This window comes from Melanostigma gelatinosum (assembly GCF_949748355.1).
Source record: "Melanostigma gelatinosum genome assembly, chromosome: 14".
NCBI lineage: Eukaryota > Metazoa > Chordata > Actinopteri > Perciformes > Zoarcidae > Melanostigma > Melanostigma gelatinosum.
The window spans coordinates 14,859,247-14,884,628 of record NC_136647.1 but is presented as its reverse complement, the minus strand read 5'-3'; the positions used below and the strand labels follow the sequence as shown (position 1 = coordinate 14,884,628).

General features: G+C 43.5%; 3 protein-coding genes across 3 annotated transcripts in view; 1 reads left to right on the top strand and 2 right to left on the bottom strand.

Annotated features, from left to right (window-relative positions):
- Positions 1 to 8,857, bottom strand: part of gjb1a (gap junction protein beta 1a) — a gene marked incomplete at its 5' end in the record, with an annotated part of 150,274 nt that extends 141,417 nt beyond the window's left edge. The window contains one exon of the mRNA XM_079283647.1: positions 8,834 to 8,857. The remainder of the gene's footprint in view (positions 1 to 8,833) is intronic.
- Positions 655 to 5,983, top strand: radx (RPA1 related single stranded DNA binding protein). The gene is made up of 15 exons (XM_079283635.1): positions 655 to 1,630; positions 2,200 to 2,336; positions 2,440 to 2,632; positions 2,721 to 2,829; positions 2,987 to 3,087; positions 3,197 to 3,316; positions 3,421 to 3,516; positions 3,612 to 3,779; positions 4,280 to 4,437; positions 4,522 to 4,643; positions 4,785 to 4,832; positions 4,911 to 5,005; positions 5,087 to 5,323; positions 5,423 to 5,605; positions 5,750 to 5,983. Exons 1-15 carry the CDS (start codon positions 1,033 to 1,035, stop codon positions 5,884 to 5,886), a joined length of 2,502 nt encoding a protein of 833 aa, XP_079139761.1. The 5' UTR covers positions 655 to 1,032; the 3' UTR covers positions 5,887 to 5,983.
- Positions 8,858 to 10,797: 1,940 nt separating the features above from the next.
- Positions 10,798 to 23,268, bottom strand: npas2 (neuronal PAS domain protein 2; the record flags this gene model as incomplete). The annotated part of the gene is made up of 20 exons (XM_079283636.1): positions 23,212 to 23,268; positions 22,021 to 22,175; positions 21,757 to 21,848; positions 21,339 to 21,428; positions 20,790 to 20,910; positions 19,654 to 19,767; positions 19,327 to 19,445; positions 18,405 to 18,487; positions 18,202 to 18,308; positions 17,949 to 18,096; positions 17,701 to 17,785; positions 17,480 to 17,606; positions 16,145 to 16,242; positions 15,947 to 16,033; positions 15,380 to 15,565; positions 14,563 to 14,853; positions 12,762 to 12,946; positions 12,451 to 12,543; positions 12,134 to 12,344; positions 10,798 to 10,992 (listed from the first exon to the last, which is right to left on the bottom strand). Exons 1-20 carry the CDS (start codon positions 23,241 to 23,243, stop codon positions 10,798 to 10,800), a joined length of 2,619 nt encoding a protein of 872 aa, XP_079139762.1. The 5' UTR covers positions 23,244 to 23,268.
- Positions 23,269 to 25,382: the final 2,114 nt, after the last annotated feature.

The window sequence follows — 25,382 nt, the reverse complement described above, 5'->3', positions numbered from 1 at the left end:
CGTTTGTAAAGCGCTGCTTCACTGTGATGAAACAAAAGTCCAGTTTTGAAATAAAGAAATCCTGTTTACCTTTAAACCAGGGAGCCTCTAAAAATGTTACCTGGTTGAAGAGGTAAATATTGTACTTTTTACAAAGACATTGTTTGCATCATACCTGAGCGACTGGCAGCCCAAAACAGCATTTTTATGGATTTTTTGTGGCCCTCCAACAAATATATAGCTTGAATATATCAATTTTAAAAATGCTCACTTGTGTTCAGCCTGGAGTATTACATTTACACAGAAACGTTAAGGGTTAAATGTTAGACAAAAAAATGAACTTGAAATCAGAGGATATTTATTCATTTATTTATTCATCAACTATTTGATTTTGTCCGTTTTCATGGTAACGTGATAAAGTGCTGTCCCATTCCTATTTATACCATTTCAAGCCCTCGCAGTCTCTCACACTCAACCACTTACCAGGTGACGTCAGTAAGGCCTTGAGGGTTCAGGGTTTGAGGCTTTAGGGGGGACATTGTGATTGGGCCTAACACTCGTCGCATTGATGACGTCAGGTCAGGGCCTGCTCAGCGCCGAATTTAAAAACAACGTCATGCACTTCCTGTTTACGTTAGCCGGCTAGCTTTTAGATCAGGCGAAAACAATTCAGCATGGTAACGTCAGACATGTAAATAAAGTATTTAAACTATTTCTTTCATTTTGCGCACTTTTTGCTTTGTTCGACGCAAATAGTGACGCAATGAAACAGCAACCGCGTTGTTTCCACCGTTAGCCAGAAGTAACGGTAACTTAGTTAGCCAAGTAGCTAACGGCTATCCAAGATCGACAGATATTGACTGTAACTGCAGTAAGAGACGTCTACTCTACATTCACTCAGGTACCACTAATTAACCCGCGTATGTTTAAAAGCGTGTAGGACAGAAGCTAGTTTACGTTAGCCAACAAGCTAACATGAGATTCTGGTGACAGCAGCTACCTTCGCTCTCTGACAGCTAACTTGATGACTTGATTTAGCGCTACCTGTCCATAATGGAGGGCACCTCTTCTTGTTCTTCTACGGTCGCTGTTCTTTCTGGAGCGTCTTTCTTGCAGCGGACATTGGAGCGGTTATCCTCCACACAGTCTCTGAACGTAAACACCGAGGACGAGGCCGCGGCTCCTGTCGCTGTCATCGCACTTCAGCGGTACTTATCCGAGCAAACCGACGGGCAGCAGCAGCGCGACAGCTACAGCTACGACGTGACGGTCACCGACGGAGTCTGGAGAGCCAAATGCTTCGTCCACCCGAGTTTAAATCACCTGGTGCACACTAACACCCTGCGGACTGGGGCCGAAATCGACATCACGCAGTGCTCTTTCGTTTACAACGAGAGGAGGCTGGGACACGGCTACATGTGCATCGAAAAGCTCCGGTGTGGTGCGGAAAGGTCCGCGCTCCTGTCCCGCGTGAAGGACGACGATTCACTGCCCATGTTGGTTAAGCACGGCATGGAGAGGAGCGTGCTGCTGCAAAGCGACGTTCCTCTCCAGGTGAGCCGCAAACATTACCTGTCTCTGTGGAACAACGAAGACCCAGAGGGGGACATCTGGACCTCCGGGTCTCCCCCATCCGACACGGTGCTGGACGGTGAGACACTCCGATGACCCGTCTGTCCCACACTGATCTGTTCACATGGCTCACATTCACATTTGCTGCTTTGTCAGACCAATGTGTCCTATTGTGGCAATATTTGTTATGCAGAAGACAATTTTGTGAATTGAACAAGTTCGATATGATGCATGGCTGCAACTAACAAGTTTTGTCCTCAATTTGTTGATCTATTTTTGTTATTTATCTCCTGGCAAATGCAACAAATTAGTGGAAATGCTCGTCACAGTTCCTGAGAACACAAAGTGATATCTTCAAACTGCTTGTCTTGTCTTACCAACAATCAAAACACCAAACTAATATATTTAAAAATTATTTAAAACAAAGAGGCAGCAAATCCTCAAATTTGTCTGCTGAAACTGAGTGTTTCCTACACAAGATGTAGTCTTACGCCATAAAAACTATTTGCGCTAAAGCTGGCACATTAGTCACTCTATTGCTTCTCCTTACAAAATGTATTTCAGATTTATTTTTGCATGACATTTTGCCTCTAAATTGCACAGAAAATCCTGACCATGTGTTGTCCTCAATGTCTTCTTTTTCAACAGTGTCCACGATTACTCTGCTGTGTAGTCTGGAGTCCTGCTTCAGAAAGACATGGAAGCCTCTCCTCGTGAAGATACTACACAAATCTAGATTGCGCTATTATGGGAAGTTTGGCCTCAAGATTGATTATCCTTTCCACGTGAGTTTGAACTTCCTAAGAATTTGGAGCGGCAGTAATGAGATGTGATCGGGATCTCACAGATCAGAGTGTGGTCTTACTTGTTTTCTCTGTCATATTCCAGACCTACTTTGAAGTGGCTGACCAGAGTGGGACAATGTCCCTCGTGCTCTGGAACGAACTCTGCCCAGACTTCTACCAGAGGCTGAGCGTCGGCACCGTGTTGTACATCCAAAACTACGTCCTGAAGCCGAGTTATTCAAACCGATCACACCCGCAAATGGACCACTACCGAATGAAGATGTTTTGCTCTGTAGGTATGTACAGATTCGTTTTTGGGGGTTTTGTATTAAAGGGCTGAACCACAGGCATACAATGTAATATCTCCATATGTATTTTTGTAAGAAATCGTCCTGAACCCTCGCAACCCTACTTCAGTCATCACCGTGGTCTCACCAAAGAGTGTGCTGCCTCAGTGGCGGTTGCCCGACGTTTCCTACCAATTCACCGCCAGGTAAAGAACAGGCATTGATCTAAAGTTTAACATTTCATCATTATCTAACGCGATGCACGCTGTGCCATTATTTACTGCTGTGGTTTATGCACAAAAGACAAACCGATTACAGTTTTGTTATTACAAAAGAGCTTCATGGTATGAATGTATCTTGCAGGTCAGAGTTGGAAAACCTTTCCAACAATGCTGCGTGTGATGTCATCGGTTTGGTGACGTTTGTTGGCCGTGTTGAAAGAGTCAAGAGTAAAGGGAACACGGGTAAAAAAAAAAATGTTCACTATCTGTAAACTGGTAAGTAGTAGTTTTACAACTGAAGTAAAGCTGCTGATTTCCCTTTTTTTTATATTTTAATGTTCACCTTTTTCAGGTCCAGAAAAATACTGGACTTACCGCTGGATCCACGCGGTGGATGGAACGTCGGAGCATCCTTTTATCCTGGAGGTTTTTTCCTCTTCCCAGCCGGAAGTCTTCAGTCGTATATGCCCGAGTAAGTCAACTGTGTCGGCTCCTATCCGACAGCTCTGCTGCCTGCACTTCATATTCTCCGCATTTCCACAAACCCTTCTCGATGCATCGTCTTCTCTGCCGCAGTGACCTACCTGGTGTGCACTCAGATGAGGGTTTGTCCGGTGGAAGGCTCGTTGCCCTACCTCACCACCAGCAACGAGTCCGAGACGTTCATCACAGGTGAGCACAGCTGCAGCAATAAAGTACCTGACGACTCGCGCACGTGGTGTGGTGAGTGACGGCGTCGGTCACTCTGTCATCTGTCTCTACGACAGGCCACCACAAAGGGCAGCCGTATGTGAGCGACCCCAGAGTGAAAAGCTTCATCCAGTGGACCAAAACTCTGAAGGACAACGTCGTCCTCCAGAAGACTGCTGTCGGTGGCCATTACTGCTACCCTCGGCCCCCTGGGACATTCACACAGTCAATGGCGGACGTCTCGAGTGAGGAAAATAAACATAGAATGGTTTTATTCAACAACAAAAAAATGTTTTACAACATGGCCTCTATCTGAGAATACACCGATTGGCCCCAGAATATTCTCTATTAAATAAATAAAAAAAATGTCTTTTTTTTTTTTATACTTTCAGGGCATGAAATGATGAAGTGCTCTTCAGTACTGAACCATACTGTGACTCACTCTGTTCTCTTGTGGGAGGCAGGAATAAAATAGAATCTGGGTCAGCGGTTTCCTGCACTTCTTGCCAGCCCACTGTACAGTCCAGATAAATCATTTGCACCTGCGCTCTGCATCTTACTTGCAGGGAGTTCATTCTTTCTGCATCTTTATTTGAAGTAGTAAAAGCTGTTCTTTCTTTCTTTTCATAAGACGACTATTAATTCATTAATAGACTACTTACTTCTAGACATTGGTTTGGCCTGTAAGGTGCAGTCTAATGTACCACCTGTTTGTTGTTTTGAAAGCTCTCTGCTCCGTCTGCAGCTCAAGCTCCTCTGGTTGCTGCGGCTGACTTGAAGAAGGAGTTGGAGACTCTGCAATATAGGGAACATAAAAAAGTTGCACTTCAAGGACAGATCACGGCGGTGCGGTACATGAAAAACCCGAAGACCACAGAGTCTCGGGGAACACAAGAGAAAGAGGTAACCGACGGCATTTCAAAGCGTTCTTTCCGAGAGTAGTGATGACCTTTTAAACTGAAAAATAACTTGACTGATTTCATGCAGGTGCGAGATGTTTCTGCTGACGCTCACAACCATCCCTCAACAGCTGAGCAGACTTTGGCGGCCAGTTCAACATCTGCCTCTCCTGAGAATATCTCAGCAAGGAAAAGAAGAATTCCAACGAGGTACGATTTTACTCCTGACCAACAGATTTGTGAATCAATAATTGTACTTTTTGTGGCTAGAAAGGAGCAAACGCATCAAGGAGTTTCTAATCCATAAATGAAATATAGAATAAACTTTTTATCTCTCTTTTTTCCCCCCAGAAAAGCCACGCAGTCCTCTTTGAAGTGTGTCAGCACGTCGGCAAAAAGGTACCGAAGATCCAGCTTGTAGTGTTCATCGGTAATCCAGTTTAAGGGTTCTGAGCTGGTCTGTTTCTGCTCCTACAGGAGACATAAAGACACAGAAGAAGAAGAGAGTGACCCTGGATCTGAGGAGGCTCAGGATGTGGAATGCCACCAACAGCTGCAAAATCTAAATCCAGGTGTGTTACAGGAGCCAGAGCTCCACCGCGGTGTACCTAACCTGTAACTGATACCGCGCTAACACCTTTTGTGTCCATCAGACGCTGATGTACTATCTTGGGAGAGCAGCAGTTGGCCGAAGCAACGACAAGAAGTGTCCGAACATCTGGTCCGAGGCGGTCTGTACCGGGACAGCGTGTCTCGGAGGTTCACGTTCGACGAAAAGAACGTCCTCCTGCGGCAAAGTAACCTTCAACCGACGCGGTGGACGGCGGAGCAGAACGCAGACGTCATTGCTCCTGTGGTGTGTCCGGGGTACTACCAAGTAACAATATTAGGTAATGTTTGATCCGAAGAAATACTCTGATCTGATCTTTGCTGTTTTAAACATCAAAATCAGTTTGCCAATCTGCTTTTTGTTTGAACTTCCCTGACAGGCATGAACAAGCAGATAGCCGTGGATGCTGCATATTTGCCGGTTGTGAGCTCAGACGAGCCCCGGGCTGTCGGTCTTCCTCAGGATCCCCACGGCAACACCATGCTGTCCTGCCTCTCGTCGGGCTTCCTCTGTCCGCTCGGCGACGCCGACAGCAACAGCGAATCAGCGCTTCCCGAGCCAGGTAGCAAACGCACACCGGTGGAAGAGGGAGAGGACCGAAACCTCGTTCGGTTCAGCCTTGACCTGAAGATCTTTTTTTTAATCACTAATACACAGCAGCGCATTTTCAGCAATCAACGTGACAGCCCAGATGTTTGTCTTGCAGAGGAGGTCTTGGCGACTGCCGTCGAGCTGGAGGACACGCACGTGGTGTGCGTGCTGGACCTTTGCAGTTTGGGTGGCGACGAGGTGGAAGTCCTGGTCGACAAGGTGTACAGAGTGACAGAGGTTTCTCTCAATTAAGATCAGCAGCACACATTAATGATGTCATTGAAATGTCATTTTGATCCAAAACCTGTGTGTAAATACTCCGATTACCCGTTTACACATGTACAGTAAATGTCACATCATTCAATAAATTATGCTTTTGAAGAAAAGGAAGCTGTCAATGCAATCAATTCAAATGCTGAAGTACATGAAACTGCATATTTTATGAGTGTCAGAATTCTGTGTTTTTACTGCGACTGACAGAGTAGGTGTTGACTTACGACACGCTGCAAGTTTGAACTCGAAGAAGCAAATCGACTTGTTTTGAGAAGCCAATGGATTCATTTATTTTTTTGGATGGCTGACATCAATTGAATCGGTGTGAAAGTGAAATCACAGGAAGGTGTGATGTGATCATATGGGCGGCCCTCTGCTGTGTGAGAGAAGTGTTGAAACCTCGTTGCACAATACTGTATAGAAGTACCACAGAAGTGCCAAACCCTTTTCACAGATTAATGCTGTCAAGATAAAAAGGCTTTTTGCATTAAGGACACACAGTTGACAAACAATCCAGTACATAAATCATTTTCTACATAAACAGTTTGCTCAGAATAACAATACATGTTTAAAAATATTTATTTTCAAATATTTCACAATATCCAGGTTGATTTATAAATAATTCTCTATTTATTTATATATATATATATACACACCATAGTTAATATCAATATATTTTAGAATGTAAACTTAATTTGTTAATTTATTTTAAAAACAATATTAACGATATTTTGAACGCTTATGTTGATGGTGAATACGGAAAGAAAACGAGCCATACAGGTGACTGTGCAACACCAAAACAAAGCTTCTCCTCTCATAAGACACTTCATTGTCTGTTACAAAATTACTTTAATTTAACATACATATATAATCTATGACATATAAAATAAACAACTATATATAGTTTAAGCTTTTTGTTTTTACATTCTATTATACAATATTCAATGTTTGTTTCTGCACTGAAGCTGCAGAGGTGGCTGTGCACCAGGTTCGTTTTGTTCGTGTCACACACAGAGCATCGATCGGACTCTCCACGCTTACATTTAACGTGTCAGTCACTGTTTTACAAAAAAAGAAAAAAGCTCAAGTTACATGTGAATCACATGTCTTCAAAAACAATGACACGCAATGAAAAAAAAACCCCATGAAGAAGGAAAGCACTCTGAAAGTTGGATTAAAAAAATAAATAAAATAAGGTGCTGCAAATACTGTTAGGAACTACAAGACAAACAGTTAATGGATTATTTACAATAACACGTGTGAAGCAATACACACTTGAAAATCTTCTCTGGCGTTCAAATGGAAAACAACCTCAAGGGGAAATTTTACTGCGATTCACTGAAAGGTTGAACATATTGTGACAGCCCCCGGGGTGGACAGGGGGTTTCACGACAACACTGACCAATAAACACAACCAGTCGGCAGATAAACGGTTCAAGTGAGGTTTTTACTGAAGGTAGAGAGGGGAAAGAGGTAGGATAGACACTCAAGAACACAAGGTCCGTTTTCCAGAGGGAGGGTCGGGGTCCAATTCCACGGGTCGGTGCACAGCGGGTATTCCTCAGACGGTCCAGGGCGCGGGCAGGAGCAGGGTAGTCGTACAGGCAGGGGTCGTGAGCCGGGCGGGTAGTCAGACGTTCCAGGGTGATCCAGGGGTAAGGCAGTCTTCTCCAAGGGTTTCTCTGTTTAGCTACTTCTTCTGCTTCCTCTTCCACTCCTACTCTCTCCCGGTTTCCTGTTGCCTGGGCCCTTTTGTAGTCCCCTCCTCCTCCTCTGATAGGGTGTGGTCGCTCCCTCGTCTCTCCTCCTCAGGTGTTGCTTGTTGGGCTGATGGTGGTTTGGCGCTCTTTTCCCTTCCCTGACATGGGGGCTCCGCCTCCATGTCAGGCAATATCGTCCCTCTATCACTGCCCCTCTGGGGTTGCCCCTCCGGCTGCCACAATATCTTTAGATTTCTTCCAGTGATTAAAATTGAAGTAAAACATATAGAGTCATTTATGGCACCTCTGAGTTGCTGGCTGAGCTGAACTGTTGCTATGCTAAATGTGGACGTATAATAATAATACACACAGAGAGACTCAGACATCCCTCAACCGCCTAAAAACATGTCGATGATGAACAATTGCACTTTTTCTTAAAATCCATTTAAATAAAAGGGAAAAAGACCCTTTAAAGACCTTCTGCTTGATGAGGACATTTCATTCATGATCAAGGTGAACGTATATGAGCTTTTACTCAAGAGTGTCTGTTTAATTATGTCTCTGCACCACCATGTGATACCTTTAAAAAACGGTTAAAGGAATGATAAACGGTCGGAGGAATGTTCGGACATTTTTCATTAAAAAAATACTTCCATATAATTTACATGGTACAATGGCTTATTATGCACCTCGTGAAACATTTAAAAACAGTATAAATCAACATTCTTCTTCTTTTTTTTCAAATGGACATTGCACATCGGGAAAGCGTGAACGATCGCGGCTCGTACATGGAGCTTGTGGTCCACTGTGAACCAGCACCAGTCTGCAGTGATGTTGTCACGCTGAGCGTCAGCTTCTTATAAAGTGGAGCAGTGAGGCTTTCAGGAGACGCCGAGTCACGATAAACTGGGTTTGTTTTTCTCCTGCCGAGCTAGAAACAAGTACGTGATCCAGGAACACATTTAAAGATAGATTTTGAAATTGAAATGGTGAAGTCAGACTCTGTGAGACAGGCAGTTTGTTCAGCTTGTAAGAGAGACGCTCGCATGTTCTTCGGCGCGTTTTCTTCTTGGAAGTGGTTCAACTGTCGCTCCACCGGTACACTCAAACCCCTCTTTTTGTGGTCATCTCACCATTATTGCAGCGCTGCAATGGGACTTAACTTTATACTCAAAATGAGCGTGTGAGACAGGAGTGCAGCTACAATAGCTGATGAGTGGTGGCACAAGATCTCCTTCATCTGATGGAGTCAGAGGACTGATATTCAGAAAGCACATCAACAGATTGCAACATCTTGAAATACTCACAGAACGGCCGTGAGCAACTTCCAGACGATGTCAAAACGTAGTGTTTTTGTTGTGATATTCGGAACAATAATACATTGGGGGCATCTATATTTTCAGGAAAATTGAAATCTTGCGGTGTGTCTGTTTTTAATGACAACATCACATTCATAGCAGGAAGCAATGTATTGCTTTTTTTATGTAAATGAGCTCATTTGGTCACGATTAGAGCTTAGTGACCTCGCTGATGGTGGAATAAACCCAAAAACAAAAAAAGAAAGACCAGAATAAACGGGGTAATACTGTTAGCAGCCAGAATATCTCCCAAATCATTTCTCCAACATGATTAAATCTCCAAGCTTACACTTCTGCAGCCCTTTGTTGTTTTGGGGGGTATAAGAGCCACATACACAACATCAGTGGACTGCTGTGTTATTAAACCATTAACCCAGGAGGGGTAAGACAAGACATGACCTTTCGCTGTCTCAATGAACACATCAAATCAATTAAAACCGTCAGAGTATAAAACTGGTTTCTTAATCCAATATATTGGTTCAAATATATACTGTATGTAATAAATAAACATGAAGGGATTTGGGCTTTCCGTATATCGTTAAATGAATCTTATTAGCTCCCATCACGACATTATTAAGTGTTCAAAAAGAGTTTGGAGTCACTGACGAAAAGATTGCGAAAAAGCATCCAATAGATATTTGTAATACACCCATTACAAATCCAGATGTCATTTTGTTTCAATTTGATGCAGGAAAAACAATAAATTATGACTTATGAAAATATAACTTTAGTATTCCAAATGGACCTGAGCTGGATTTTTAGAATAGAATAGATACTATCTTTATCCCTTTAAGGGGGAAATATGTCTCTGCATTTGACCCAACCCTGTATATCGGGAGCAGTGGGCTGCCAAATGACAGGCGCCCGGGGAAAGCCGTAATCAGACACAACCATCAAAACCGCACCGCGGACGACCCCACGGTGAAAGGCACTCATTATTCCCCCTCCGGGAGCTCGTTTAAGGACTCGTCAGAAGACTTCAGAGCTTTGTTGTCCTCTCAGTAAAAAAAAGTGGTGCAACAGTCGTGGCGTCCCTTCTGCAGACCCAGATTGAGGCTTTAAAAATCTAGATAGACCTTTCTAATAATTGGAGAACACTCCCCCCCTCCAGCATCCCTGTGTAGCGTCGTCGTATCCCATTTAAATTCTTACCCGACCTGATTTCAGACATGACAGTCATTTCACGGCTGCGTGTTTCACAATGAGGCCCCTCTCTAGTCACTTGCCATGAACATAGCTGCAAGTAAATGATCGCTTTGGGGACTTCTGTCATCTGCCGACTGAAACAAACATTGACGTGGAGGTCCCGTGTACACAAATCCCTTTTATGAGATGAGCCATTTATACTGGAGTTAAAAAAAACATCAGAGGGGATGATTGTCGCTGGGGAGGGGGGTGTCGAGCTGTCATCAGTGCGGAAAATAGAATATTAATTCAGGGGGCAAACATAAATATTCTACACACACTTAGAAGGAAACTCTCTTGGATGAAAAACGTCCCCTTGTAAACATGTGAAAGTGGTGTCTTGTTGAGAGCTTTGTTAATCCACTCGTTCCAGCTGTTTCACCGATGGCCGACTGAGTGCGATGCGGGCCGAGCCCCTCAGACTCTCCTGTGGATCCTGCAGATGACGTCCGGGTCAGTGCAGCCTCTGCTCGTGGGTTTCACTCCGGCGACGTGCTCGACCGCCTTCTTCTGAACGTGGGCGGCCAGACACCAGCAGTAAGGTCACGAGAAGCAATTCTTCACTTCCAAATGGCCACGAAGTGCTGCCGCCCACGCGGCGATGGCACAGTGGGATATCTCGGCCCGTCTAACACGGTCCACGGCCGCTACCGAGTCAGCATATTTCGGAAGTCTGAAACACTGCCCGTCTGGTTTTGGGAATGTTGGTATTGCCTTTGTTGCTGATGCGCCTGTTGCGGCAGTTGCTGCTGCTGGATGTATCCCACAGTGCTTTGCTGTGGGACGTTACTGGTGTGTAAGAATGCTGGAGTAGATCCGCCGTGTACAAGTCCTTGAGCCATCTGTAGACACAAAAGAAAACGTGAATCGGTTGCCAATTTAATCCTTGGAACTTAAGCCTGAACCATCATCAGAATGACTTTACTTTGTTTCTAACGCAAAGAGATATACAGTCCTCAGTTTTCTAATGATTTCAAGGTTAAAATGTTAAATCACACATGAGGAGTGTTATTAGCAATCGCCAAAATGATGAGTTTAAATTGCAGGCAGGTTGAATTGGACAAAAGGCAAAGTTTAATGTAACAAAGCTAGTTCCAAAGAACAAGAGAGCAGGCTGGTAATAATCTAAGACCAGGGGGGAAACTAAAGAGCAATGGAACAAGGAACATTAATTACAAACACAGGACAACCTGACATTGAACGAGGGAGCTCTGTTTTTCTGAAGTAAAATCTCACATGAGAGTGAACTTTCAAAATAAAACAGGAAACAGACTAAGCACAAACCCAGGACCATGACATCACTAGTGTGTCCCTCCAAGAGTTACTAAATGAACAGTTACCACTGTGCCCAAATAACAGGCAGCAGCTCTGTGGCTGCTCAAGAGCCCCAGCAGCACCGTCATGTTTTCCTTTGGCACAACAGGCTGGGTTGACATTTAACTTGCTGTAGTTTTGTTACAATGCAGAATAAAGTGCTCGTGGAAAAGTAGCGCACTATTTAGAGAGAGACTGAATCAAAGGCCTGATACAGAGACGTAACATGGCTGCACACAAAAGGAATGTTTCTGATTTAATTCCACAGACTTTTTTCTTTTCTTTCTTTTTATAGAAAATCATGATTTATAAAATCTTGGGTTTGGGAAATGGACTTGTGACATGTGCGCGACAAGCAAGTCTGGAGAACATAATATATCTGACCTGATGAATTTTAGCTCACATCAGAGCTTTGCCGCAAAGCCGAGGTTTTAGAGCGATTGAAAATAACACGGCCTCTCTGACAGAATGACACAGCAGCCTGTTGCTGTGGTAACCAAGGATTTAGATGCAGTGCAATGCCTAAACTGATCATAAATCAGCTAAAATAGAGCCATCGGTAATTAACCTGAGCTGCGTTACGCGACGAGCCGTCACATATTACTTGCAGTTACGAGTCTAGAAGTCAAAAGGACAACAGTTTACACAAAGGGGCCGACGCTGCGTCACCTGAAAGAACTGCTGGGGCTGCTGTAGCTGCAGGGAGTGCTGAGGAGCCTGGGGCTGAGTCTGATAGGCTGACTGGGACTGGTTGGCGATGAAACTGTTGTGCGGGATCATTATGGGGGACGTGAAGACCGGGGAGGGGACGAGGACGGCGTTGCAGTTGACCTGCTGCATGGAGAACGACGGGGCGATGATCTGCTGCTCCAAGGTGTATCTGTTGGGAGGGCACAACGACGAACTTAGGCACAATATGAAATAGCGTCATTGCAAACGCAGAGGTGTGTGCGTGTGTGTGCGCCGTGGAATTACACGGTTCTCACATGGTTTGGGAGATGCCCATGTTGCACTGGGAAGGCTGCGAGGTGACACTGCCAGTGGGAACCAGCGTCTGCGTTGGCTGGTTGAGGAGCATGCTGCGGGAAATAAAACCGGTCACTGAGAGAACTCAATCTGTAGGCCTACTGTGAAAAAGCAAGGTTTCAGAGAGCATTTTTCCTCATGAAAATAATATCAATGAAGATGTTTTCCCTGCTAACTGCGTCCGCTATTCATTAAGCTGACGGCATATTCGTAATTTCCCAAAGCGTATGCCACACCGCCGATGTCTTCTGTGGTTTTAAGTGTCTCTCACCGTAGTTGTCCGTCTTGGTTGAACTCGCCGTCTGTGTGTCTTTGGTTCGCGTCCTGCAGAGACCTCGTGTTGGTCTGAGAGAACATCATGGGGTTGCTGTAGAAGGGCATCGGCACACTTGTGTTCGTCTGCACGGGCACGCTCACCGACTGGGCCTGCACTCTCCGTGCAATCCTCTGCTGGACCTGCTGAAACGAAGGAAACACACACACACACACACAGCATGTAAAAACTAAACATTAGCAAAATATCTAATATGCAGATATTTCCTTCCTGCACGAAACTACAGTATAAGCAGGGAGAGGCAAAAAAAAGTGTATATTTGATGTTGTGATTATTAAATTCCATCACCCGAAACATCAGGCGTCTGTGTCTTTTTACTACAGTGCAAACAAGCACAAACTACAAGCAGCACATGGCCGTCAAACTGAATACCACCGTTTGTTGTGATGTTTATACCTTTAAATAACAGACCGACATTAACGATGGTGGCGTGAGCACTGAGAGTAGGCTACCAGTCTTCAGTAATGACTGAAGGTGATTTGATTCAATATTGATCCTCTAAACCAGGGGGGTCAAGCTCATTTTCACTCTGGGCCACATCAGCATCACGCTCGCCCTCAAAGGGCCGGTTGTAACTGTAAGACTGTATAACTAACTTCTCCCGAACATATTGTTAAACAACTCTCTCTGCATTTGATTGTTTATTCAAGTGTAAACATATTGTACATGCAGTTATATAAATGAAAAATGATATTTAAACACATTTCTGTTATTATAACATAACTCATTTTAATTGAGGGTTAATGAACCCACATTACGCTATCAAAGATCAAACTATTAAAGACAATAACAAAGACAAATATCAAACAAGTTATGACATTAACTTTGTTCAAAGCTATTTGTGTCGTCCTGCGCATGGCAGCTACATCCAAGAGCTGCTCACTGAGAGTCAGGTCTGATGAACACGGATAGATGATGTATCCGTGTTGTCTGTGCTTTCATCAACAGTTCATTAAAAACACAAGTACCTGCTCGTCTCTTAGCTGCTGTGTTGTTAGATTGCTGCTAGTTCATGAACTCGGTCTGCGATGGTGTTTCTTCACAAACTGACATTTGTAAAAGTCTGTATCTGGTCGGAGCTCTGCTCACATACCTTCAGCATGCACTGGGCTGTAGCGGTGTAAATATATTCTGCTGTGATTGCAGTCTGCCTTTTAATTCTTGGACAGTTTTATGTTTTTCTTGGAGGCTAAATTTAGCTCCTTGTTTGGTGTCAAAATGCCGACGTGAATTGTATCCTTCATCACCGACACGCCTCATAACATAGAAGACAGACACGTTTTTCTCCTTGAAGCACAAACATGCATTCGCTTTCCCATCTTTCATTACATTTTCTTCCCTTTGCATCAATTTTTCTCTTCGTGGACATTTTGGGATTATTTGTCGATCTTTTTCAATCGTTGGAAAACCTCTTTTCGGGCTGTTGCCTCTCCTGTCCACCTGTTGTGATATCGGTGTCGGTACACAGACAACATGCTATCTCATAATTTCAACTTTCTATCTCATAATTTCGACCATGGGGATACTTTTATTTTCAAGTCTAACTTTTAATTATTTTTCCAAAAAATGCTGGCGGATTCGCGGGCCACATAAAATGACGTGGCGGGCCGGATTCGACCCGCGGGCCTTGAGTTTGACACGTGTGCTCTAAACATTCGAGGACAGCTTTCCAAACTCTTTGGACAGATTCACCACTGTTAGTTAGAGATTTGTATTTTTCACTTGTGCAGCTCTGTACCTGTGTTGAGGGTGAGCTGTTCAGTGAGTGAGAGGATGAATTGTGAGCCCCGCAGGACGGTGCTTTAGAGTGGCTTGAGTGCCGCCTGGTCAACCTTGACTGGCTCTGCTGGGCCGCCCGGCCTGATCCCTGCTGGGGTTGCTGGGGTTGCTGGGGTTGCTGGGGTTGCTCGGGCTGCTGGGGCTGCTGGGGTTGCTGGAGTTGCTGGGGTTGCTGCTGCTGGGGCTGCTGCTGCTGCTGCTGCTGCTGGGCCTGGCCAAAGTCATTTTGGACAGGCTGCTGTAACAACATCTCACACACGCATAAACAGAAATATTAATCTATCCTCCATTACTTAAATGTCTGTAATGCCTTAGAGTTATTCATATTTAGGTGAGGTTACAATGGCAGACAATAAGGGAAGGACAGTCGATTACGGTTTCATTCTGATTGGCTAACTGTTAATCTGTTGCCTTTGTGTTTCAAATCACAGCTCATCTCATGTCGCCCTCACATCCAGCAGGCAAAATGACTTGTGACAACTTGTGTTTACTAGACAAACACCGCAACACTCCCAGAGCCTGTTCTCTGTGCTTGTTATGGAGGTCATGGAGTTGATGGTGTACTTAGGCTGAACTGGTTTGTGCTGGCCTCTTGGTGGGGCCCTTCCACCATCACTCTGAGGGGTTAGGTAATGCGAGCTTACAATATGATGTTGAATTACATTAACGGCACTACTTCAATGTCTCGATTAAAGTCTGTGGCTATCTTTTTTTCCCTTTGATTTAGTGCTGCATGCCATGGGGTGGTTGTGTTTTTGTCTTCATGGGAGTGTTACCTGGAGATTAGCGAGGTGAAGCTTCTCCTTAATGTCGTGCAGCTCATGCTGCTGCGTCTTAATGTCAGCTTGCAGAATGCGCGTCCTCTCCTCCAGCTGCTCCTTCAGCTGGTTCATTACACAGAGCTGAGGCTGCTGCGGCTGATTCATGGGCGACGACGACGACTGCTGCTGCTGCTGTGGTTGCTGCAAAGACATGATCCGAAAAAAACCAACGGACATGAGAAAAGCGTGCCAGTTTTCTTCTGTTTCCACATCAGTTATATTTATTTTCTTCAGTGAACGCAGCATGCGAGGACATAATCAGTTAGCACGAGTCAAATAAATTATTTGTCTTGCGATTCTTCACACTTTAAATTGGTTTTACAAGTCAAAGAAACGATCAGGATGAGTGACGGTCTTTCTCACTTGATTTTATAACACATATCTTTTAACTGGCCAAGAGGCACCGGAGGCACAAGCAACAGATGAAATAAACACAAAGCAGCAACCGTCGCAACAATAAGACGTCGTACACAAACAGAGGAGAGGAAGGCAACAGGCAGGAGGAGACGTCTCAGCACTCACCATTGCGGAGTGCTTGCTGCAGGTAGGAGAAAGGGGGAGGCTCAGTTGGGGAACGAGGTCAAAGGAATTTTGTCTTTGTGCCAAATTCTACAGGGGAAAATAACAAAGTTGTACACACAATCTTGACAACCTGTGACATGATATGGTGTCAACTTATCTCCAAAGACCGACAGAGACACGTAAACGCCGCCAACTGACCTTTGAACTACTGGGTTGGTGTCTGGCAGACGTCTTCTCGGTCCCGACGGAAGCAGACTGCCATGATGGCGTGCAGGCTTCCGTGTAGGAGTTAGCTGCTGGAAGCAAGACAGGCCACCTCTAAACACACTCGGATAACAGTGGACTGAGGTTATGTTCAGTTAGGTCATCGTCACGGTTTTTCTTCGTCAAATGACGGCTAACGAATAACTGGAACAAAGGCATGATACACTGAAAGTCTTGATGTTTTATTGTTAATATTTCAATCTGTCCTTCCTCGGTCAGAGCTGTGCTCATCAGGGAAAGAACAGCTTCATTGAATCTTTGCTTGTATCCGGTAATCTTCATTTGAAGATTAGGCAGAGATTGGGCTCTTTGTTGTGAAGATGTACACACAATGTATGAAAAAGCATGAGGTCTCTATTGAGGAAAACCAAATAATCATGTGATTATAACTGACATTAGTGTATTAATAACGCTGCAATGAACTTTTTGTACCCTCTTTGTCCATTTTTCCTAAGCAGAGTAACTATAGCCTTTCTGAGGTGAAGGCAGAAGAACTTTTGAAATGCATTTCATTTCTGGCTTTATAACTATATTGCTGATTCACCAGCCCTAGATTGCCGCCTCATCCTGCCTCGGATTTAAACCCACAAACTGGGACGCATTCAGTTGCTTTTTCATCGTAGCCGACGCACAATGAATAAGCCGAGAGGAAACATCTACCAGCTATTTTTTTCTGACAGATACAGTTTTATGAATATATCTTTGGAAATAGTGAAAGCAGGTTTTTTTTTTTTTTAAATGTGTGGGAAGACAGCAGCAGCAGCAGCTATGTTTATGAACAACTGCAATTAGTCTGCCACTGCGGCTGTGTATTGTTCATAAACACGCAGATGGAAGTGAAAAGTTTTAGACGGTGGGTGGAAGAGCAGCTAAAGTCAGAGCGACTGGAGGCTCAAACAAACAAACATTTCATTATTGACGCATCGTCACCCACATATATAACAGGTAGGTGTTTTCTTGACTTCTGGTCTGCTTAGTTAAAGAAGATTTTACCTCCGATAACAACGTTTTCTCAGATCAATTGTAGGATTTGTCAGGTTTTAATCTATTGGAATGATTTTATTCTAAACTTTAAAGTCTGAGCGTGATCACCGATGCTGCAGTGAACGACAACAGGTGTCATTTCCTTTGCTGCCATTTGTCCACAGAGGAGAATCCCATTCTTTCCGCTAAACGGAAACAACACAGCAGTTCCTTCAGCAATGTATAGGAGCAGGATTGACCCGCTGTTGAGTGACTTAGAACATTAGGGAGCAGTCGATGACTCACATGCGGAGTCTGACATCGCCGTGTGGGAGGACTTCCGGGAGCGGTGGGAGGAAACCGAACGTACGCCGCTGTTTCTGTCCCGCGGAGGGTCCAGTGTGGAGCAGATGTCCAAGTACAGCTCCTGAGCCTGGGACACAGGGTGAGGTTCAACACCCGAGGGTCAGGTCTGAAGCAGATACACACACTGACACACACACTGTAAAAGGGAATGTAACTCTTACCTTCACTGACGAGGGAGCGATCTCAGGTGGAGACAGCTCCTCAAAGCCAAACGCTCTCCTCCGTTCAGCTCGCACTTCAGCATAACTGAAACAACAGCACATAGAGAGAGTATGTGTGAGTGTAAATCTTTTTAAAATACAACCAATGCCTTGCACACATCCATAATCTCAGGACACTGACAAAAGCGTACACATCTCCAACTCTGCAGACATTAGAGCTCCACAAGGTGCAAAAAGACCAGGCTCACCTGACAACAGTGTGAGTACAGACGATGAACTCAGGTTTGGAGTTCCACTGGTGGTAAGTGATGTAGTAGTGAGTCTGCAACCAAATCCACTGCTGACCTTTGGTCAGGAAGCGATAGTAGCAGGATTTACCCTTTCCAAACTGCATTACTGAGGAGGAGGGAAAACAGAAGGGAGACCTGTTACCCATTTGTTTTTCCGAGATGGATTCGTGGATGTGGTGGTGGTGAAGACAGAGAAGCAGCAGTTACTCACGCTGCTTATGACACTGAGCTATGAGCTCCAAGTCATCCACGTGATAGTAATCATAGCCAGAAGTTCCAAGAACCTCAAAGGGTAAATATCCTATGATTGGTGAAGCCCTGAAATATAAACATGAGTTGATAAACATGCAAGAAAGACAAATTCTGGCTGAAAAAGCGACACTGCCAATTAATAGGAGAAGGAATCATGCACACCTGTGATCTAAAAACAGGAACTTCCATTCAAGGCTGTGTCTGGATGTGAATTCATCACAGGGAACTTCCACATTACACAAATCCTAAACAGAAATAACAGAGTGAGAAAGTCACTATTGGGGTTTCACAGCAATGTAAAGGAATTAGCAGTCTTCCAACATTTCTTTTTGCCCAAGACATTGGGACATTTGAATCTCATCCACGAGATTCAGCGACTCTAATGTGAAGCAGGAAGACGTTCTACATCACTTCCTGTCTTCACATTGTCAACTTTGTTCAGACATAAAGTGTGAAAAAAACTGCAGATTTAAACCGGTATTTGCAGTAGATTTGTTTGAGGGAAAAAGTAATCCATGTGTCATATGGTGCAGACTACACTGTTACAGTCACTCCATCTGGCAAACCAGCGCAATCAGTGTCTTCTATATTTTGGAATAAGTAGAGGGGGAGAAATGAAGCCTGTCCAATAGATCTGGTTCTTCTGGCGCTTTTTTTTCTCATGTTAGGCAGAAAAATGAATGAGTAAAGAAAAAAACAATGAAAACACCTGCCAGACTTGCATGTTTTGGGCTTGGAAGTTTAGAACGTGTTGAGGTACGTATTTAACGTGATGTGAGTTGATCTCAACATTACCAAGATCTCAGAAAGCTTACAGGACTTTCATTTGCTACAATAACTGGTGTGCAGATTTCAACTCAGCGAGCGCCTCCGGGATCAGAATTGTCCTAATGATGTAATCAGCTGGAAGGTACACACTGTGCAACAAGAAGTCTCCAGATACTGGGAGTTCTCATGGACCCTCACACAAAATCCCACCACCTGTTTATGTTTTTAAATTCCTTTCAAAGCAATGACAGCGCACAACATGCAACACAAACTGAGAAAGAAAGGCACAAGATGTTAATATCCGCGCTGGTGTTACCTTTAGAAACTGTGGCGTGACTAATCGTACAGTAGCAATGAGGCAGACCTGCTCCTCCAGCGACGACTGAAGGCTTCTCGGCAACGTCAAATCGAGACCGTTACAAGAAGATGTAGGCACTATGTGAGAGAAGTCAATGTAGGTGCTTATGTAGGTCGTATAGAGTCATCAGTATTAAATTGAGTTTCATAACCAGTTCAAAGTTCCTCACGGTAGCTTTAATCAAAACAGATTTAAGAGAATTGATGGACCTTAACTGCACTAAAATGACACATTTGACTGAATCTTAAGTCTTTAAAACAAGTAGAAAATAAAAAAAATCCTTACCATTGTTATGAAACTTGAAATCTCCCACAAACTTGACGTACTCGTACACCGGCGGTTCCTTTGGGTCAATGTTACCTCTGGCTAGATGACAGCAAAATTCAATATGCGCCTCGTCTGAAAAACAGCAGATTGTATATTCAAGGTTAACAACCGATTCATAATACAAAATCTCTGTAACAAATTGTCTCTTATTGAGGTGCTTCTTGACAATGTCTGTGTTTTTTTGTATGACACTAACAGCACAGTAGTACCTGAACTGCATTCTGGAGAGAAAGATCTAAAGTGTAATTTCTATGCCACAGAAAACAATCATATGAAATCTTGTATTCACAATACTTCAATCGATCTGACAGTCGAAAACGTCCGCTGTCAAGTATTAAAACAACAAAGTAAAATTATGTAATATTTTAACATTCATTAATACAGTTCCTACATCCATTGGGAGGCAATTTATGTGAATTATAAAAATGTGAAATTTCACATCTTGTGTTACATGATTGAGGATCATTTTTATGTCAAGTGAAGCAAAAATTGAGCTTAAAAGCCAGGCAATCATTTTTATGCAAGAAAGACAAACGATGGATGTGTCTTTTGAAACGTGCCAAAGAGATGAAGATCGCTCCAGACGCGGCTCTATTTAGGCGTCTAAGTATAGGCCGAGACACTAGCTCCTCGCCCTCTCTCTTTCTCAGAAAAGCCCAATAGTAACACAGGATTAAGGTCAGTGTCTTGAGCCCCATATACTATGCTGCTTTGGATTACTGTGTTAACATAACAGTGATTTAAAGTCTTAACTATGATACTAAGCTAGCTCCTATTATTAGTGAACCATAGATGCACACTAATCATCAATTCAATAAACTTTGGACCCCAATTCAGCAACCTGCTCTAAATATAAAGAGTTTTAACTCGGAAAAAGAACTCGTCAGGAGCCAGGTTTAGTTTGTATGTCAGACAAAAGCCTCCTTACACAGACCTCTGAGCTAAAAGTGAATAGTGACGACGCCAACTATATATTTCTCTCACACACTGAACTTTTCACCTCCTGATATGGGAGACAACCAGACACAACGTGGTGCGAGAGACAGACAGGAGACAGACGTGTGCGGAGAGGCCGCCCGGCAGGATATACTCACTGTCCAGGAAGTCGGCAGCAATGGGGTCAGTCATCAGCATGTGGGACGATAGCAGCTTATACACCTCCCCGTGTTCCCGCTCCGGGAGGAAATTCAAGATATTTTGGTCCACCATATCTGACTGGTGCAAAAGGATAGATGAACTTTAAGCATTTTAAAAGTGGTTCCAGACACGCTCAGAGCTTAAGGTCAGTTTTGAACCGGCGCATTCAGTAATCGATGTCGTTAACAAACTGAAATCTCGATGTGGTACTCAAACAATCTCTTGTAAATGTGTTTTGGGAACACAAATAAAATAAACATCAAGGCAAGTGTAAAATGTCTACTTCCAACATGTCCTGGATCAGATCAGATGAATTGCAGATATAAATGTACCAGTGCAAGTCACATATCGGCCAAACAACACATCGGTAAACATGTAACGGGTCTTTTTCTAATCAGGCAGCATTTGTACTTTATAAATTCTTAAATTAAAAACAGAACAACAACAAAAACAACGCTGTGTTAGGAAGAGAATAGAAGTCACTTGTTTCAGCTCATTTCACTTACCGGTAAATGGCCAATGAGTGAAGACACACTGTCAGATACGTATATGATGTTGCCATCTGTAGTTAATGCGACCAAGAAGCCATCTAGGGCCTGAAGGAAGAGGGAGAAATTGGGCACTTTTGACAATGAGCTCATAAGCTGTGAAGGCATAAATGAAAGATTGCACTCTTACATTGTGACATATCGTCATTATCTGTGGTAGTTACATGTTTTGTTGTACTCTATTTGCCTCTAAGAGCCTCCTCTACTCGTACCACACTTTGGAAGTTAGGAATTATATTCTCATCATGTCTTCTTGCCCAGCTCTCCATGGGCGTTTAAGGGAGAGGGCTTCCTTGTTGTTTTATTAACAGCATTAATCAATGCCCGAGCTTAATCGCCTTGGGCTCTTCCACGAACACATCCTCCCGAGCTTTACCTCCAGCATCAGCTGAGTGAACTCCTCATTACTGAGGAACGAAGGCTTCCAGTCCTGTCTCACATCACACGTTTCGTTCTGCGCAGTGATGTCTGAAAAAGACAAGGCCGAGGATTAAGGGTAATAAAGTGCCTGGGAAGAAGTGTATTTGGGTAATAATGGAAGTAAAGGGGGAAATAAAGAAAAGGTTTGTCGAATGGGAGGAACAATACGAAGACAGTCCATTTCTCAAACTGTGAACACATGCTGTATGTATTTCCCTACCTTTCTGTTTCTGCAGGAAGTCAATAGTTCTCTGCAGTATGGTGGACTTGTCCATCTTGCGCGGATGTCCCTGACCCTGCAGCATGGTGCATAGCTCCTTGATGAGCACATTGAATTGGTCTCTTCTCTTCTTTTCCGATTTGTTACGAGATGCCCTGCGGTGGTCAACGCGAGAGAGCAATCATAAATCAGTGGAGTCGCAGGTGGAAGCGCAGCCAATCAAGCACCTGTACTTCATGTTTGTTTATCCCGTTTGGACTGAGCGTTGCTCTTCCAAACAAAAGCGAGCCAAAGGACTGCAGGGACGCAGTTAGCTGCAGACAGACGTCGAAGAGGGAGAGAGAAGGAAACGAGAGAAGGAAACGAGAGAAGGAAACGAGAGAAGGAAACGAGAGAGCGGAGCAGCAGCACAGCGATAGATATAATACAGAAGAAAGTCATTTTCATCTTGATTCCCTCCCTAATGCGTTTCAGCTTGTATCAGCTGTTACTTTCAACTTGGTTTGAGCCAACATCAATATTTTTGTGTCGTGTGAAAGCGGTCGCTCCTTGTGATGAGAATTATGAGCCAACTCTGCAGTTCAACAGAGTTCAGCCTCTTTTAGCTCGCTGTTTCGGATCTACGACACACACGTTTATTGATGTCTGTCTTTGATACCGTTCTTAGGAAGCGCTCTTAACAAACCCACTGTGCGTTACCTGCTACACAGTGAACTCAGTTAGCATGCTAAAGCATATTTTTCTGAGGCGTTGGGGGAATATTGGATATCCAACAGGTGGCCACAGCCTCGTCTGTAATGGAGCCACGTTAGCGTTCGGAAATTGATCAATACATGTATGCAGCTTTAACAAGAGAAAGTAATACGTTTGTGAAATGAGATGGAGTCATAGATTCTGGTTTATGTGATTAACATATTTCATCAAAGAGGTCAAAGAGGTGACAAAAGTAATCATCTGAATTTTTATCTGAATTATGTCAATTGTTTCAGCTAAAATTGTCAGATTTTAACCATCATGGACTTCATTCTCAACCATAATGTGACATTGAAGCTTCAAGGTTCTTTTAAAATGATTAACGACCACTGAAGACGCAGCAAAGAGAGAAACGACACATTGATTTAGTAGAGTTGTAAATATAGAAGTTAAAATTTCCACGCTCGACAGACAAACGTTAAGAAAAAGACTGAGTACCTTTTCGCCCTGTCTTTCTCATCTTCATCCATTAAATCGTCCACGCAGCTGTTGGTGCTGGAAAACACAGGCGTACAAGGTCAATGTAGTTAGTTCGATGATTTCACAGAGTCGTCAGATAACAGCGCGGCGTGTTAAAAAGTTGTCGTGATACATTGTTGAACCTTTCATAACAGGCCTTTTCTCACAGCAGACTCGTCACAGTAGGAAAATGACACGTTACGAATAAGTAATAACACTGACAATGAGTCTGTTCAAGTGCCTCAGTGAGCCATAGCAGTGTGACAGTGAACCAGCATGCACAATACCATAAACCCTGAAACCCAAGCAGCTAAATAACATTCAGCTACAGCTATTTTGTCATTTACACCCGCGCTTTTCGTGACAAAAAGTGACACGTCAAGATGTCTTCTGCAAAACGGACACAAATTCGGGAGGTTAGCCTCGACAAACTGTGATTCCATGTCTTTAAGCGCTCTCCACTGTTAACACCGTGACCCAGTTGGAGCGCCGTGTTTTCCTCCTGTGTTTAACAGGTCACTGTGGCACGTAAACGTCCTGCTCTATATTTGGTCCGTGCGCACTCGGACTCACACAGTTTGATAATGACAAGAAATATGGCAGCAAGTTTAACATGTGGAATCACATTTTTGTGTTTTAGAGGACACCTGTTCTGTCAAAGAGCCGAGGGGGGACTTAACCAGCAGCCAGTCTGGATATTTACTATCTGAGGCCAGAGCGGCACGTGTGGACTTTAATATACTGTAACAAGGTCATCAGTGGCAACAGACATAACCATGAAGTCGTAAAGCATTGAGGTGTAAACAGCCTCATCCAAAAATAGACTTCAACCGGCCAGCATGTAACCTGCCACAGATAAGCAATGTCAAGGTGTGCCGCCAGGCTTCTGCGACGAGACCGGACTCTGAGTCGGGTTCTGTTGGGCTCAAGTCGGGTTCAGAGTGAGTAAAGCTCCAAACTCGGGTTGGGTTTGATTCTTTTTTAATTGAATCTAAGATAGAAGGTTCCGTTTAAATATTTTGTATTTTAGAAGCTATTAATGATTAACCATAATTAATACTTACAATCCATAAAAAAAAACACTTAAAATGTTAGCTCAGGTTCCTTTCACCCTTTATATGTAGCCTACTAATGCAACATCTTAATTGTAATATATAAGTACTGTGTATGGAGCAGAAGTACAATAAAGATCACAAAGTGAAGTTAATTAGTTTGAATACTCACTCCCATTCTCTGTGGCTGGATGGACAGGGGCCCCCGAAGTCAGAAAGGTTGTCCATGCTCACTCCGTTTCCCAACCAGGCCCTTTCTGAAGTCTTAGAAGTCCCATCCGCGCTGACCTCGTCTGAACACTCGTTTGGAAAAACCTAGCCTCGAGTCCACCAAAGAAACGCCAAATTCTGTGAAAACAGAGCCATTTCGTCGAAGATGAAAACCGTGTCGCATAAATTTGTATTTTTCTTGGAACCTGCAGAGACGAAAATACAGAAAGGTCCACTGTTCATCTGTAAAAAAAACCTGTCTTTTTCTTTTTACGATAAGGACTTATATGAATGTGTTCTGCAGGATAACCATTTAATGAAACAACATACGGCTGTATTCCATTACAGATATTAATACATTGTCTGCATATAGTCTTTATGTGGTTAACAGAACATACTGTACATCATCTCAGTCACCAAATATCAACTGTATATATATATATATATATATATATATATATATATATATATATATATATATATATATATATATATATATATATATGTATGTATATATGTTGTAGCGACCCTGTACAGTAGGAGCTGGTAGTAGAGCAGGGGTCTCAAACTCCCGGCCCGCGGGCCAAATCCGGCCCGCCACGGCATTTTATGTGGCCCGCGAATCCGCCAGCAAATAAAATGTTTTTTAAAAGTTTGACTTGATAATAGAAATATCCCCATAGTCGAAATTATGATAGAAAGTCGAAGTTATGAGATAGAAAGTCAGAACTATGATAGAAAGTCATAATTCTGAGAGAGAAAGTCATAATGATGAGATACTTAAACACAGAAGCAGCTCTTTGGCTGGTTACTGTACACTTGAAATGGAAATGTACGTTCCTCAGACTACAGCCTGATCTTACAGAGTCTTATGGTAAAGAAGTGCAT

Bases quoted from the DNA above. Each gene is read 5' to 3' on its own strand.
- radx (XM_079283635.1), top strand. From the start codon at position 1,033: ATGGAGGGCACCTCTTCTTGTTCTTCTACGGTCGCTGTTCTTTCTGGA. The intron at 3,780-4,279 runs GTGAGGAAAATA...CTCCGTCTGCAG, and splicing joins GTCAATGGCGGACGTCTCGA to CTCAAGCTCCTCTGGTTGCT. The intron at 5,324-5,422 runs GTAATGTTTGAT...CTTCCCTGACAG, and splicing joins CTACCAAGTAACAATATTAG to GCATGAACAAGCAGATAGCC.